A 16,076-nucleotide genomic window follows, 5' to 3' on the forward strand; every position below is an offset into this window, starting at 1 on the left:
ACGAACGTGCTCTAAAATTTTTTTGTTTGGGCTAACAGATGGGATTTGTTGACAGACGGGCTAGAAGTGCCATGTTCCCACGGGAAAGGAGCAGAGATCGATGAGACAGTCGAGTCTCGAATTCGGATACGTTGACAGCCCCGGGAGATGAATACAAACCAGAAGTGATGTGTGAGATTACAATTAATAATAATGAATTCAGATGATGTTAGAAAGCTTTGTTGGTTTCTGAATTAAAGTGAAATATTGTTGAACCGGTTTTGTGTGAAGTGAAAGTGGTTGGACTCAGTGAGAAACAATTAATAATAATGACAATAATAATAATTGGATAATTTGTAGAGCGCCGTTTTGTAAAAACCCACCTCAGGGGCGCCAGGTGTTGTGCAATCGCGATTGTGTTATAAAGCTGTGTTGATTTAAATGTGTAGTTCAAACTAAATTACTTGTCTTAAAAACATGAAAATAATAATAATAATAATTTCGTTTTAAAAACAGAGTGACCGTATATAAAGGCAGCAAGTTTTTAATCGGGCTAGGTTATTGATTTGGCGAGATGGCATTCTATCCACGGAGACCGAAAACCAGAGAATCAAATAGATTATTAACTGTGGGTTCTAATCCTGACAGATTAGGGAGGTACAATTTTATTTACAGGAATACTTAATTACCCTTTTATAAGCGTAGGGAGGAGGTCGAAAATTAAAGTGATTTAGCTATATAGTGTAACCAGGTAAGCTTCACGCTGAGAATGAGAGGTGACTAACTGGGTGAGTTTTTTTTATATTATTTATTAAATTCCAGAGGACCCCTTTTAAAAGACGGATACAACCGAGGTACAGGAACTAAGTTTACGACACCTGCCGCCCAAATAATGTTATCATTAAAAGGGATGTGCTAGGCGAAATGTCAATCAGCCGTGAGTGAGAGACAGGCCAATGACCTTTTCATATATAGGCCGAGAGGCGCGGTGTACAGTCAGTCAAAGGGGAAGTTTTGCTAGCGTATGCCGTCCCAAATTGAAAGCGATTGGATGCAACCAGACGGAACAAAATGAAAACTTTTCTTCTGTTATTTGACTTTCTAATTTAATACTTTTCATCTATTGTTTGACTTTCTAAGTTACGAATTGGGATGCACAAAAACAAATCTAAAGTCAAAAGAGGGAGATGGTAATCTCCGAAATAAAACTACCAACCGAACAACTTTTCTCAACAGGTACCTTTCGAGAGGTAGGCAGCCTCTTTAAATTAAATGCAAAAATCAAACCAATTATCCGTTTATACCTACCTGAGAGGATAGGTATTCAGTAGGAGTTACCCATACCTAATACACGAGGATGCTAGTAACCTCATAAAATAATTACTAGAACCGAATATTAAAATACAGACAGTCCTCATCCTAAATTTGGCATTTCGAGTAGACCTTACATATATCTCACATGATAATTGGCTGAATGGGTAAGCACACAACCTATCGTTAAAAAGCAGGCTAAATGTCGACAAGATCGTCGTGTGTTATCTATGTATTGACCTAGAAAGGGATGTAAATCCCCGACGGCGTGGGAGTTACAACGTTTTCTAGAGGTGGCACGTAACTTAGGACCTTGCGTGTCACATTTTCGCGACTAGATTCGTGACAAGGGATGTCATGGTTTTCCCCTTCTACACTCAGTAAAGTAGGTTTTCCTGGAGGTGTATGAGATTGGGGCAATTCTGAAATTGGTGATGAGACCTGGTTTTCTTTATTCTGGCGTGACGGTTGCCGATTTGGAACAAGGGGAGACCCGGCCGGTTGTGATATCCAGACACGCAGATATCGATCGCCTTGCTCAAATTATCATCCATCAGTTTTGTTTGGTAAGAGGAGGAGTCAATCTTAGCTTGAAAAAAAAATCATTCCCTTTCCTCTCCTTCCCCTCCCAAAATATATACATGGATGGCGCCGACAACTAACACCATAAATTTATCGTATGTATATCACATATATAAAATCTAACACTTTATTATACTCACATAATCCTATGACAGGTAGACTCACGTAGCTAGTTTGAAGAGCAGGCGACTCAGAAAAATCAGGTTTATGAGATGGCTTTAAAACACAGCGGTAATGAATTCAACTCACTCTATCTCAAAAGAACCAAGGGATACCACACATATATAGATAACTAGGTTTCTAAACCGAGAAACAAAAACCCAACACAACGTTCGGTGAAGCCTTTTTATACTGAACCGTCACGTGAAATGAGTACGTTCAAGGTCGTACGTCACGTAGACAAACTAGGATGTACACACTTGAAGGGGTGTGTAATAAAGAAAAGACGGCAGGGAGGACCTTCCAACCCCGGATATATATATAACCAAAGCCTTATGGAAAAGTTACCTACGGGACTTAAGGAAAATTTATCGTAGAAAGAAGAGAAGGAAAAGTTTGAAGTAGAAAGGGCGGATCATTACAACTGTCTAAGGTTGGCAGTGAACCTGTTAAATGATACTCCGATAAATAAAACAAAACAATATTTTTATTCGTTTTCATTGCAGTATAATTTGCTCTCATTACAACAAAATGAATTATGTGAATACAAAGCGCAATTAATTAACAATGACATGTCCAACCTCTCCGAGAACACACAAAGGTTGACGTATATTTGGAGTATGAATTTAACATTCACAAAGAGATATTAGAGCGGCCGGTGCGGCGGACGATATTCACATTCACGGTAGGTGTGGAGTGGTCGGTTGGATTTTGGCACAGAACTTGTCGGGTTGGTACCCGACCGTGCACTTCACACAAATTGCATAGGATTTCCACATTCACGAACAGATTTGGCACAGAACTCTTCCAAATCGAAGAATTGTACATAAATAGGGGCCATTAGGAAATAAAAATAATGAATCTACATACTTTGTAGTTATAACAACTTTATTATTTGCATAAATAATTTATAACAACTTAAATCTTCCAAATACATAAACACTACATAATTGAATTATTAAATATACAAGATAAAGATCGGTGTTTTAAAAAAAAAACAACAAAATTAAAGCATTATATGAGGGGAATTATTTTACACATCACATCAAAATAAATCATTTAAATTAAAACATAGTAAATCACAATTTAATATTATGTATCGGTGGCGGTCCGTGAATTTTCAGCGAGCATTTAATGATGTTGTATTATTTTACATTCATATTTTGTTAAATTTCAGGATTTTGTGTGAAGATTTAGGATGCTGCGCTTCCCCAAACTGAAAAAATCCTGAAAATCTTCATACAAAAAATTGAAAAAAAAAAAGTAAAATATTTTCAGCCACAACATCATTTTTCACCTTCATTTACCACTCTACGAAAAGTCACAGACCGACACTGGTAAGTATATACTTAAATAAATAGCATTATTATTATTTAAAATGGTTATTTTGAAAAGCGAATGGTATGATTTGTACCAAATACAAAATTTTAGTATAAAATGGAAACAAAAAAGTATTAAAGATTACATACTTCATATGTCATAGGTAAATACATTTTTCATAAATAGAAAAATGGAAATAAAACTTCTGAAAAAATAATAAGTTTATTTACAAAATTAATACAAATACTGCCTTTATTTGCTATCACAACCAAAATATATTTGGTGACTAATAAAATTATGCATACTCTCAAAATCTTCATTAAAATCCAAATAAGAAGGATATTATTATGTATTCTAAAAGCTTTTATATATTTATAAGTTATGTAATTTAGGTTTCATGAAAGGTTTTCGCAAAACACAATATGTAATGCAAAAATTTAAATAAATGCCATCATGCCAAATAAATTAGGTAAAAAAAAATAAACACAAAAGCAATGAGATCTAAGTTATCAATATATATATTCTATAACAATAACTGAATTCCTGTGCGTTTGGAAAGGTTACATCGGGCCCAATTGCTTCTCTCAAATAATAAATATTTATCCCCCTTTAAAATACATTTGAAAGGGAAAGCCGCCCATGAACAAAATAGTAAGCAAATTATAAAAAATTGTTTGCAAAAATAAAATTATTATGATCTTTGTCCGGAACTTCAGACTCTGAATGTGTATTCCAGTGCTTTCAATCTTAAAATGAAATCGTTTTTAAGTCTGGTAGGGGAGAGACGAAGTCCTCTTCCATCGTGGGGCCTTTAGGGAACCAAGGAGGAGTGGAGAGGAGAGACGAGGCTCTCTTCCCTTTTGGGGACTTCAAGGAACCAAGGGGGATTGGAGAAGAGAAATGAGACCTGGGAATACAGATTGTGGAACCAGAAGAATAGCCACATACCCAATGACAACCCTGGTGAACTTTATAAAAGGGACCGGGTGACTGTTAAAGGAATGAGGTAAAAAGGGAGATAGCACAATGGGCCTATGGTCTAAGTGCTCACGGGAACTATATTTAAACCGTCTCCGCTCTATAAAAAAATTTAAAAAAGTCTGGTAGGTATTTTAGCAAGACTAATGCAATACCATTTTTGTTTTACAACTAAATGTTGTTTTAATATATTAATGATGTTTGTAATCAAATGATGACAATTATAATTTAACATTAAAAACAACAACATGTCATCAGTGAACCAAATTTGGATGTGAGTTCATGGCGAAGCTCTCCATCTAGTGAAATCCATACCAATGGCAGTGATTGGTTAACTACAGGGTTAATCAATATGCAAAATTTTGCAAAGTCAAGCACGGATAATATAAAAAGCACAGTTAAAAAATGCACAATGTCAAAAAGCGCAGCGTCCAAAAAAAACACAATTCAGATTGACTTTTTTCAATCTTAATTTTGCAGTATGTGGGGTCGTCAGTGTAGGTTTAATGGTTATAAAAATCGACGGAAAAAGTCTATTCATACCATAGTTTCTCTTTTCCACCGCCTGCAATATTAAGTATGTCAAGCTGTATCTGGGTCATAGGGTCGAAAGAACATAGTGTCAAAAGAACATGGTGTCAAAAGAACATGGTGTCAAAAGAACATGGTGTCAAAAAAACACGGTATCGAAAGAACACAGTCTCAAAAGAGCATAGCGTCAAAAGAGCACACTGTCAAAATAATACAGACATAATAACAGTGTCAAACATAAATACTGCAGTGCCACTAACAATCCTACATTGTTATCAATATTTTTTTTAAATGTTTACAATTTAGCGTCTATTTTGTGACCGAGCAGTGGCCGGTCTGGGAACTCCTGATACTCCGGTTCTTGCGGATCGCGGTCTTCTTTCAGACGTCCCTCCACCCACTGTGACGCTGCTTCCATAGGAGAGGTACTGGCCTGATAAATCCACACTCTCGTGCTGTAAAGAAAAAGGTTGAATTTGAGGTTCTTTAACCCTTTACGTGGGGTATGCCGATATATCGGTACGACACTAATGCCCCTTGAGTGCGGCATGCCGATATATAGACTGGGCCATAAAAACCCATTTGAAATTTAGTCACCGCGTAGTAGGGATCAAAACACTTGTCCCCGTCACCAAATCATTCAACATTGGAAGTATTGGTAATAACTTTTTTTTCATTTTGCTGGTTTTACGCGAGGAGAGCTGTGGACAAAGACGGTTTCAAATGTCATATTAACCAAATATTAGTGCACCTAGAGTCCAGTTTAAACACACTAAATATCAACATAGCCAAGTGTCAAAGTAAATTTAAGAATTACGCAGTTGGCTACATACCTCTCTTTCTTTATTCTGCATATTCAGGATGTGTTGTTTCCTCATATTGTTCCCCGTGTAGGCCACACATCGCACTTGCCACTCTCCGATATCTTCATTCCAGTGGATATATTGCTCCAACAATTTCTATTAAAAAAAAAAGAAATATTTATGATAGCATCATACAGATTGTAAAGACATTGGAATAGAAGGTACTTTATTAGCTTCTACAATAAAATAATTGGTTTTGACAGATTATTGGAAGGAAAACACACGAAAAAAAACAAACACAATGGAAACAAAAACTCTAAGATACTAACAAAACACAATATGATAATGAGAATATGACATTTAGATGATCTTCAATAGTGACCAGCTGCTAACCCTATACAAATCTCAAGTGTGCCCAACAATTGAAATTGGGAGCCACCTCTGGGCTGGAGCCTCACAATACTTGATAAACCTACTTGATTCTGTGCAAAGGGGGGCAGTCTAACACACCGATTGCCATCTCTAATGCACAGATGCAATGTGGGCATGCAATGAGTCTGTTCTACGGGTATTCTAATAGAGACTGCTCTACGGAGCTAGCAGCATGGACACGAGCGGAATACCCATTCCCAATTGATGTTGGCTTCATAAGAATGGGTTGTTTCTTCAACTCGTTGTGTCAGTCGGCTTGTATGTGGTACGAGATACCAGCATCTCTTTTTCTTCCTTCGTTTAATCCGGGCCTCTTCAAAAACCGCATTAATAAATCTCTTCCTACAACTCCTACCATAACCTGTGGAAAGCCGATGGATCTCTGGAGAATATTCAAGCATTCAGATATGATTCTTATTAGAATAATTTGATGAATTTAAACCTTAAAGCTTCGAAAAATATATGAAAACAAAATCAGCATCGTTTGGGCTAATAAAACGTTAGGTTCCACTAATATTTTTCTGTTTTATGCTCCGGCCTTCAAGGGGTTAACCCAACCCACAACGCTGCCCAACCGGGTTGTGACATAGTTCCCCTGCCTTTACACCATACACACATGGGCGCTCTTGTAAAGTGTCCATAAAAAAATATTTTAATTTCCAACTAGTGCAACAAAAGCCTAACGCCAAAAACTTTGAACCGAGTTATAAAGGATTGAAATTTTTTGATTGAAGATATTAGTAATAATGTTAAATAAAATGTTATGATTGAGCATAATTATTAAATATTCTTGTAATATATTCATAAATTGAAAAAAAGTGGGTTAGACTTTTGTTGTTTTGGAGTAAATTGCATAATCGCGCATCCCCTATAGTGAGCAACAAGAGTCCAATCGTCAATGGGCTTGTGTTGCAATATCATTGACATGTAAATATTCAGAATGGCACTTCACTCGGTGTTGCATACTTGAGATTGTGTGTTTGTTCTATTTGGCAAAATGTTGACCTACAGACAAACATGTAAAAAAAGGCAAGTACGACCGTCCACACATGGTAAACGCAAATATATTTGCCATTCATACATTGATTTGTTATATTAATTTGATCACTGAACAATATGAAAGTTTTTTCACTTGCGGTGGGATTTCATTATTTAAATGAAATACAAAGTAGTCCAGAATGGTGCGTGCTTCTGAAAATGACATATGTGTAGATGGTTTATTTGTTTATTTGCCCATTTGACTCCTTTGATGTGCCTCTGAAAATCGACAAGCGCGAGGTAAAGTGTGTTTAGTATTTGCCTAATCGGCAAATATCAATTGAAAAGTGAAGTGCCACTATCAAATGCCACAACAAACTTTATTCTGCAAAATCCTTTTAAATTTTAGTGCGGGGTTGCGTGTTTGTTGCATTTATAGTTAAAAAAAACTGATTTCAAATACGTATGTTGGCTTCTGTTGCATTAAACAGCTCATTTATTGTAATTAATATCAATTTTGTAGATCAACCAGCAATTATTCCTACCTGATATTCCTTTGGTATATAAGAATCCAGCACAAGGTCAGCCAGCTGTATCTCCCTCTTCAGGGCGCGGATGTTATCCAGGATGCCTTCCATCTCGCGCTGCTGCTCCCGCATCTGATCTGCCAGCTCCGCCTTGGCCGAGTTCAGCAGTTGCACAACGCGCTTCAGCTTCTTGGTCTTGGCGGCGTTCTCTTCCTGGAGGGTAGAGTACCTTTCCTCCATGTCCAGACGCTCGGCCTACAAGATTTACAACAAAATTGTATGATTTTATTTATTTATTTTTGGAAAGGTTAACAGCAATTCTTAAAGTCAACATAGGTAAATAAGTAACAATAACTAAGGATTTTATCATCCTCACTTGGGTTTGTTGTGAGGCTGAAGGGAGCTTGAGGGGACGTAGACGGGAATATAAAGATAGTGAAATATCTGACTATTCAAATCTGGTCACTAAACATGGCTAAAGCCAATTTAACCAATGTTTCAATTATTCTGAATGGTGGTCTTTGACTTTGGCATGTCTCCCGACTATGCACCGGACCAAAGGGATCGACACCTATCATTAAAATACCAGTAGAAAAGATACAGCAGAAGCACATATCCTTATCTCACCTCCTTTCTCTGCAGATGGGTCTGCAGCCTCTCCTCGTTGATCTGCCGCAGCTGCAATTCCTTGGCGGTCTGCTCCAGCAGCTGTTGCTGTGCCTCGGCTTTCTCCAGAAGGTTTTCTCCACCCACCAGCACCTTGCTTTCCAATCTCTGCAGCTTTTCTTTGAGGTCATTTTGCATCTGTCTGTGTTACAAAATACATATTGATCTTAAATGGAGACAAACTGCTTTGGCAGTTTAGCGTAGTGATGGGAATGATCGAAATATTTATATAATCGATTTATTTTAACCGAAACATCAAAAGAATCGAATTCGAATGAATCGCTCGGAGTGCGGGAGCAATAGCTACGGACAGGGGCAAAAAATTTTCCGTCGGGGGGGGGTAGGATTCGAAAATAGAAACTCGAATATTCCTATCGTAAAAAAAATTGTTTGCATATTCCGGTTGTAATTTATTTTGTGTTTGAGTTTAATATATACTGAATATTGTATACTGCCGCTATCAGCTAATGCTGATCGGGTTTCACTACTGTATATTGTAGTGAAACCCGATCAGCATTAAATATAAAAATGGTGTTTGCTAAGTTATTGGTTTATTTTATTTTAAATATACACTACCCGAATGTCCCGAATAGATGATACATAATCTAAAAATAACATAGGTAGGTATTAAAACTTCAATTGTGAAAAACTATCACCATGAAAATCTTTTACACATAAACTATACCTACTGGAAACGTAAATCGTCACCTAAAAGTATTAATTCATAATTTACAATTCACACACGAGGTTGATTATAACATCAACATGCTTCAGTAGGCAGCCAACAATGTACTTATAAAATATTTCGTTTGTCAAGCAATCTGAGATATTTTGACATCTCGAAATATAACCTCTCGAATGTGAGAATCGATTTGCGTTTTCGAACTCATAACTGGGTTTTTGGGGTAGGTTCCTCTGTTTACTTTAATTCAACACAGGAGAGGCCCTGAGGGAAATAATTTATCAATAATTTCATATTCCGGAATGCTGTGTAAGGGGTCTTATTAAGTAAAGGAAAGAGAGGAAGTTCTAGGAAGGAAAAGGGTATATATAAGGGGTGGTAGGAATCTGCCCCCGTGCAGAGCAAGGCATTCAGTTGAGAGTCCGGCTGGAGAGGTCAAAGGGTCTCCCTCAACCGGTTTCTCCCGACCCGGCCCACCACGCAGCTGGTGGCTAGACGCATCCGCCACCAAGACCTGGACAAATCTCAACCCATGAACCCGGGCACCTCTGTTACGTTACTGGCCGTAGTTTGCCACTTAGGGTGACGTATGGCAGAGGTGTGGGTTACCCTATAAATGGTTCCCTGCATCCTTCTATATATGTATTTCCCATTAAGTTTCAGTCACCCTGTAAGCATTTAACATTTTTTGTTTCTTACTTTGTTCTTTGCAGTTCTGCCCGTTTTTCCTCCAAAGCTTTCTTAGCCAGGTGGGCTTTTTCAGCATCCACTTTCTCAGTTTCATCCAATTCCTGAAAACAAAACAATATTGAAAAATGCATATTTCAAATAACAAAATCAAATGCAAATCTTGCAAAGTTTTTTATATGTACATAATTCATATAAGTAAATTCGAATGAAAGGTGATATTTAACCTTTTTCCTTTTCTTCACAATGCCGTCATCATCAACATAGTCTTCAATTTCATCAGCTGAATCCGAGAATTCAATATCTGACAAGCCATTTTCTGACTCTGATCCCAGATCTGAAAAGGCAATACATTGACATCCATATTTTATTATGCTGTGCAAATAATAGTAACAGTGAATTTAATTAAACATACAGCGCGATTTGAAATTGTATTTCTGCACAATGCGTTAAAATTATTTGAGTTCAATGAAATTTTAATGTTCAAAATTGGAACTGGTAAGTATAAATCATATCAGACAAGTGATAAAGTAGGTACCAAAATAATTTGATTAGTTAATAATCCTTTATTTGAAATGTGTATTGCTTTTGTTTAAATGTTTTTTTGAAAGCACAATTCTAATCTGAAGTTTACAAGCAAAACAATTCTCACCGTTGACACCATCTTCTAGTTGTTTCTTGAGTTCGTCGATCTCTTGCTGGAAACGTGTGAGAAGAGCATCCTTGGGTTCCTCGTTGACGTGTGTCTTGTTCTCAATGTTCTTGGCGCGGTTGGCGTAACGCAGCGTGCTGATAGTCTCAACGTAGTTAGAGTCTGCCGGTCCTATGTTGGCGATCTATAAAAAGGCAAGGAATAATGAGTATGTACATATTATATACATAAAACAATGTTACAATACATCAACCAATACCAGTGCCTGACGATTACACTAAACTGAATGCCGAAAACCACATTAATTTCACTAATTATTGTACTGAAATACCGGACCTAAGAGGATTAGGGCTTGCAACACTTTTACATACATAAACACAAACTTCACCATAATCTACACATCTGTCTTATAATCATAAGACACAGTAATGCTGTCCGAAACATTGGCTAAAGAAAGCACAGTAGTATTGGAAGATTATTAATTATTCTTATGATATACTCGCCATGACAGTTTTGGAGTTGCCTCCCAACGAATCTTGCAGCAGTCGTGTAAGTTTGGAGTTTCTGTACGGAATGTGGGTGCTCTTCCCGTCCACCAGAGCCGAGATGACGTTTCCCAGCACAGAGAGAGACTGGTTAATCTTGGTGGCTTCTTTCAGGCGAGTGCCGGCTGCTTGGGTCTTGCTCTGCCGTTCTGAACCCTGGGGAAATACAAATTATCATTAGACGAGCGTAAAAAGAAGTGTGTATGTATAATTTATATCCAACCCAAATATAAACACACAACAACCAAATAACCCTGTCAAGGTTTTGGGAGTAATCCTCTATGTGAAAAAAAAACAAACCAGCAAAGTAGGCAGATAGAACAGAATGTCAAATAATTCTGTCCCGTAAACACAACTTGCTTCATTCTCAATCATACATAATCTTCTGGTATTCAGACTTTTGACATAACAGTAAATAAGAATTTGATTCATTTGATCACGCCATGTGTTTCCGAGACGTCCCCTGACTTCTTATTCCATCCACTTATACATTCAATACAGTTCAAACAAAATAAATGTATCTAGATATCATTCATTTAAGGCAGAGGTTCCCAAACTTTTTTGCCCCGTAGACCACTTGCCAAATTTTTTTTTTTCCGTAGACCCCCTGCCTGCCAAATATTGAATTTTCCTAAAAGTATTAACGTCCCATGTGATAAACATTTATTTTTTTAGTAAACATATTGCCTTCCCTTGCCTGCCCAACAACCGGGTGGCGGTATAGTTGCTCTGTCTTTACATTGTGAAGACAGGGGCACCCTTGTGAGGTATTACACCAAATGAAAATGAAGCAGGATAAGCAACGGGAATTTCTTTCTGTAGCTAGCCCTACAGAACTACCCCTTAACTTCTTTGTCAGTGCTTACTCCGGTCAGTTCTTCTTGTCACATGATATCCGATTCTTCAACGTTGCATTTCCATAGTCAAAATATCCCAAAAACTTAGTTTTGAAGTCTGTGTGAAGTGCATTTAAATGTTGAACGTCATTATTACCCTGGACGTTTTTCAAAAACAAGTTGGGGAACTAGGAAAATTCGCGGCTTCCAATGTGCACTGTTTTGCTTGAATATATTAATTCTGACGAGAAAAGATATGTAGACTCTATTTATATACCTCAATTAACAACTTTACGAAATATAAAAATACAAATATCCAATAAGTAATTTCTCAGTTTATTATATTTGTGTTAGGTCTATTATGTCATTTACGGAACTCCTAAATGTTGACTTGAGGTAAATGGGGGTCCACTCATATGTACCCCATTTGAATCTCGTGAACCACACAATTTTTTTCTCGCTGACATGGACCCCCAGCATGCCGATATCGACCCCTGGGGGTCCATATAGACCACTTTGGGAACCTCTGATTTAAGGTTTGTAAAAACATTCATGGCCTCCAGATAGATTGCCTTTAAATAGCTGAATCTTTTTCCCAGTATACGAAAGTTCCAAAAGGCTTAAATAGATTCCTGCCCTCTATTGTTATTCATAGTGATGTATACATAATTTTAAAAAGTGAAACCAATAGTTAAAGAGTAGATCCGAAAGTATCTGAATTATAACTTACAGCCAAATCCACCAAGTGCAGCTTCCCCATCTTCACATGCTGATTCCCGTCGGCCCCGAGCGTGCTGGACTCCACCGTGATGGAGAAGATGGCGTGAGACCGCGAACTCTCCGTATTCATGGCCGTGGCCCCGACAGCCCTGTTCTTGTTACCCATCTGCATGACCCGCTCCAGTTCATCCGCGTTGTGAACCACGTAACCCGTCAGGTCCTTGACAAACACGCCGATGTCCGGGCGTTCCTTGACCTCCAGACTCTGCTTGTTGTGGCCCTTGGAACCCAGCAGATCACGGACTTCCTCATTGTATATTTCCAAATATGTTACGCGCACAAGAAATCTAGAAAGGAATACAATAAAGAATTGAATTTCAGTCCATGTAGAATAACACCTCTAACACTATCGTCTTAAGACATTGGCGCACAGCTTTGGACGAAGGTCTCCCTCAAATTTCTCTAAATTTGCATATTCTCTGAAGCGGGCAGTTCCATTTTAGAAAGATGTCAAACGAGTGAATTAGGGAATTTTGAATTTCATTTTAGAGCATTAATTGACTGAAATCTTAATTATATGGAGTGGGCATGTTCTTCAAAATATTATTATTATTCCGATGCCATCTGCTGTCGGAGGTTGGCAGAGAAATATCCAACAATGCAGGCTGCAGCTCAATAACTTAGCAGACTTGTTCTTGTACCTGTCACATAGTTTTCAAAACCATGAGATTTCAAGTCATTTCAAATCATTCAATCATATCAAATTTAGTACATAATAGCGCCTATGAGACGGGTTAAATTTTGTAAATATCTTAAAGTCAAATTTGATTTAAAATCAAAAAATTAGTTTTGAAATAATAGACACGATTCTAAAAAATTAGTTCATAATCTTTGGAATTTTTAGAGCAACACACTGCACACTGCAGTGCACCTCAAGGTAGTCATAATTTCACTGGACTATATTTGTAGCCAGCCGCACAACAGGGGTTAAGAACTCACTTGACATCTCCAGTTGCCTTTGCAATGTGACCGAAAATATGCGCAAAGGAGTTGGGAATGATTCCTTTAAGTTCAGGAGCAGAAGGTATTCCGGCCATGGTGTACGTTTTACCGGTGCCTGTTTGTCCGTAGGCCAAAATAGTGCCATTGTAGCCCTTCAGGACTTGTTCTACTATCGGACTGGCTGTTCTGATGTAAATGTCCATCTGGAAGAGGATAAATCAATAGTCAAACCACATATTTATAATAATTCGAAGAGAATTCAAATAGCTTTCATTTAAAACGCATTTTTTCCATTTTTGTCCATTATAAAATGCCATATAAAATCTACCAACCAAAATTTACAATAAGCTAAATATGAATTATCCAAACGAGCTGACCTGAAGAATTCTCCACACATTTCCCAAAGTTAGTGTAACCAAAAAGATTGACGACAAGAGAAAGAGGAAAGATTGAGGACGGTCGAGTGAACACGGCATTTCTATTCGGATCATCAAATTAAAGCTAAGTGACATTAAAAAAAAGATCCCAAAAGTGGCAAGCGAAAGATACAGTAATTGTCGTACTTTCGAATTAGTGATTTTAGCACTAAAAATAGTGAAGGTCGCGTGCTTTCTCTAACCAAATTGCGTAAATGAGTGCCAAAATGCCCTTGTGTGTGATGAGAAAGTGTTTCCATTGCACAACAACTTTTCCGATGCGTGCCGATGACGTCATATGGATTGTCGATCCAATGGACATCCCACGCGCTTGGATTTCTTCTGCATTCGGCTCGCAAACACAGTTCGTCCGCACGCTTCGAAAATTCGAAAGTCAGTGGACGTACTACCATGCACTACGCCTAATAAATCCGTTAAAAGTGACCCATCAAATGCGTACAATACGGACCTGTAGACGTAAGTGTTAAAAAATTGAAAAGAGACCAGCTCTAATAATAAACGATAAAGGAATAAACAAACAAACCAATGAGAAATTACATTATTTTTATGGAATGGACTTTCTCCGCATTGTCATTATATTATGTTATTGATGGATAAAAAATTTTATTGAATACCTTTGTTTACGCCAATTGTCGTTTCATAGAGAATTGTTTATGGCAATGAATTTTGTTCCTGAACCCCGTTTTCCTCTCCTTCATACCTCTCCTCTTTGTCCGGGAGTCAGTCAAAAACCAACAGCCGTGACGCGAGGTGAACATTATTACCCATAACGCATCGCATAGCAATAAAAATCATCTTAACGCATCGCAATAAATAAAGTTTAGCTAATACCAAAACTACAGTGGAATCCAAGTGCATCCCAACAAGTGAATGTTCCTCCACCTCTGTAAGTACCCTTATACCCCTCATAAAACTCATTGCCAAAGAATAATTGATTATGTTATAAAAGGTCCACAGCTTAAACAACCTACTTTAAAAACTACTATTTGTCATTTTGTAATACTGGAAAAACTAGCATAAGTCTTCAAACCACTTGTAAAACTGCTATTTAAATAATCTTTACTTGTTTTTGGATTAAAAGAGTGATTGCACATTAGTTTCAATGAGTGGATTTTGTAGATTTTCTGCAGCAGCGATTTTTTGGTCACCGTAACTAGAAATCGCAAATGGAGGCCAGGCCTTATCAGTGCATAAAACAAGATCACCTTTGCGTGATTTTCAGTAAATAGTTGTTCCATTACAAACCTGTGTTGTGTCTACTCCAAATACAGAATCAAACGAGTATGTCTTGGGAAGTTCATTGGGGAGAGAGTTTGGCTTGACAACAGTGACCATATTGTTGCCCGAGTCCACGGTGACAACATTGTGGCTCGACTCCAATTTCTCCTTGGCGTCCATGGGGCGAACACGTACCACCACCCGGACATTTTCCGTCTCGGTTTCCGTCTCTGGTCCGTTCGGCGAATCGAGGTCCTAGAATCACCATGTTTGAAAGAGGAATAATTTTATGAACACGGCTCATAATTTATTAGGGAAAGGAATGGTTCTAGAATCCAATCAGATACCATTACGAAGTTTTAAAGTGGAATTATGTATTTTACGATTTTTGCAATGTCATAAATGTACTTAATCTAATTAATTAATGCTCAATTATGTTTCCAAATCTATTGATATACAGAGTTCAGGAAATGTGTCATTGTCATTCAAGTGTCTAGAGTCAGATATCGTACACCTATTCAATGTTTATACTCCATATTAAAAATCGATACTGCTCGTTGTCATAGCAAGATAGTTCATGAATATATGAAAAGCTGAATATAATTTATAATAAAATAAAGAAGCTTCGACCTTAACCCAGATAAATTAGAGCCAAACTCATTACAAAATACAAGACGAAAAAGGATGTAATGAATATTCAAGGTTTCATGAATAAAAACCTAGGTCTGCAATCTAGAATGTGAAATATTTATGCATCAAATACATATTAGTAACACATAGTTATGTTGAAAATAATGCGCTTACCGTCATGACCAAGAATTAAATAGTTATTTCTAACTTCAAAATATTATGACTAATCCGTACGAATGTGATTATGACAGCCGTCAAGAATAATTTGACACTTTGCAACAAACCCACAGACCATAGATATGTCACTCACCCATGGACAATAAACTATTGTTAGACAAGTCGGGTGAAAACAGCTCCATCCTCGCAAATATATTATATCTACCCATTACTAATCTGTGTAA

At 37.4% G+C, this 16,076-nt stretch overlaps 1 protein-coding gene across 1 annotated transcript; it reads right to left on the minus strand.

The window, feature by feature from the left end:
* Positions 1-2,933: 2,933 nt before the first annotated feature.
* Positions 2,934-15,981, minus strand: Klp64D (kinesin-like protein 64D). The gene is made up of 12 exons (XM_089639971.1): positions 15,850-15,981; positions 15,073-15,300; positions 13,388-13,593; positions 12,399-12,735; positions 10,791-10,988; positions 10,288-10,471; positions 9,863-9,972; positions 9,648-9,739; positions 8,228-8,408; positions 7,619-7,855; positions 5,694-5,819; positions 2,934-5,315 (listed from the first exon to the last, which is right to left on the minus strand). Exons 1-12 carry the CDS (start codon positions 15,853-15,855, stop codon positions 5,163-5,165), a joined length of 2,058 nt encoding a protein of 685 aa, XP_089496097.1. The 5' UTR covers positions 15,856-15,981; the 3' UTR covers positions 2,934-5,162.
* Between the last annotated feature and the right edge of the window lie 95 nt (positions 15,982-16,076).

This window comes from Hesperophylax consimilis, chromosome 15 (assembly GCF_061612785.1).
Source record: "Hesperophylax consimilis isolate HC1 chromosome 15, BYU_Hcon_1.0, whole genome shotgun sequence".
Lineage (NCBI taxonomy): Eukaryota > Metazoa > Arthropoda > Insecta > Trichoptera > Limnephilidae > Hesperophylax > Hesperophylax consimilis.

What these genes read in the sequence shown, in the direction of transcription:
- Klp64D (XM_089639971.1), bottom strand. An exon ending in AAGGCAACTGGAGATGTCAA is followed by an intron (nt 12,736 to 13,387) that starts GTGAGTTCTTAA and finishes ATTCCTTTCTAG; the next exon opens with ATTTCTTGTGCGCGTAACAT. An exon ending in ATATACCAAAGGAATATCAG is followed by an intron (nt 5,820 to 7,618) that starts GTAGGAATAATT and finishes TTTTTTTAATAG; the next exon opens with AAATTGTTGGAGCAATATAT.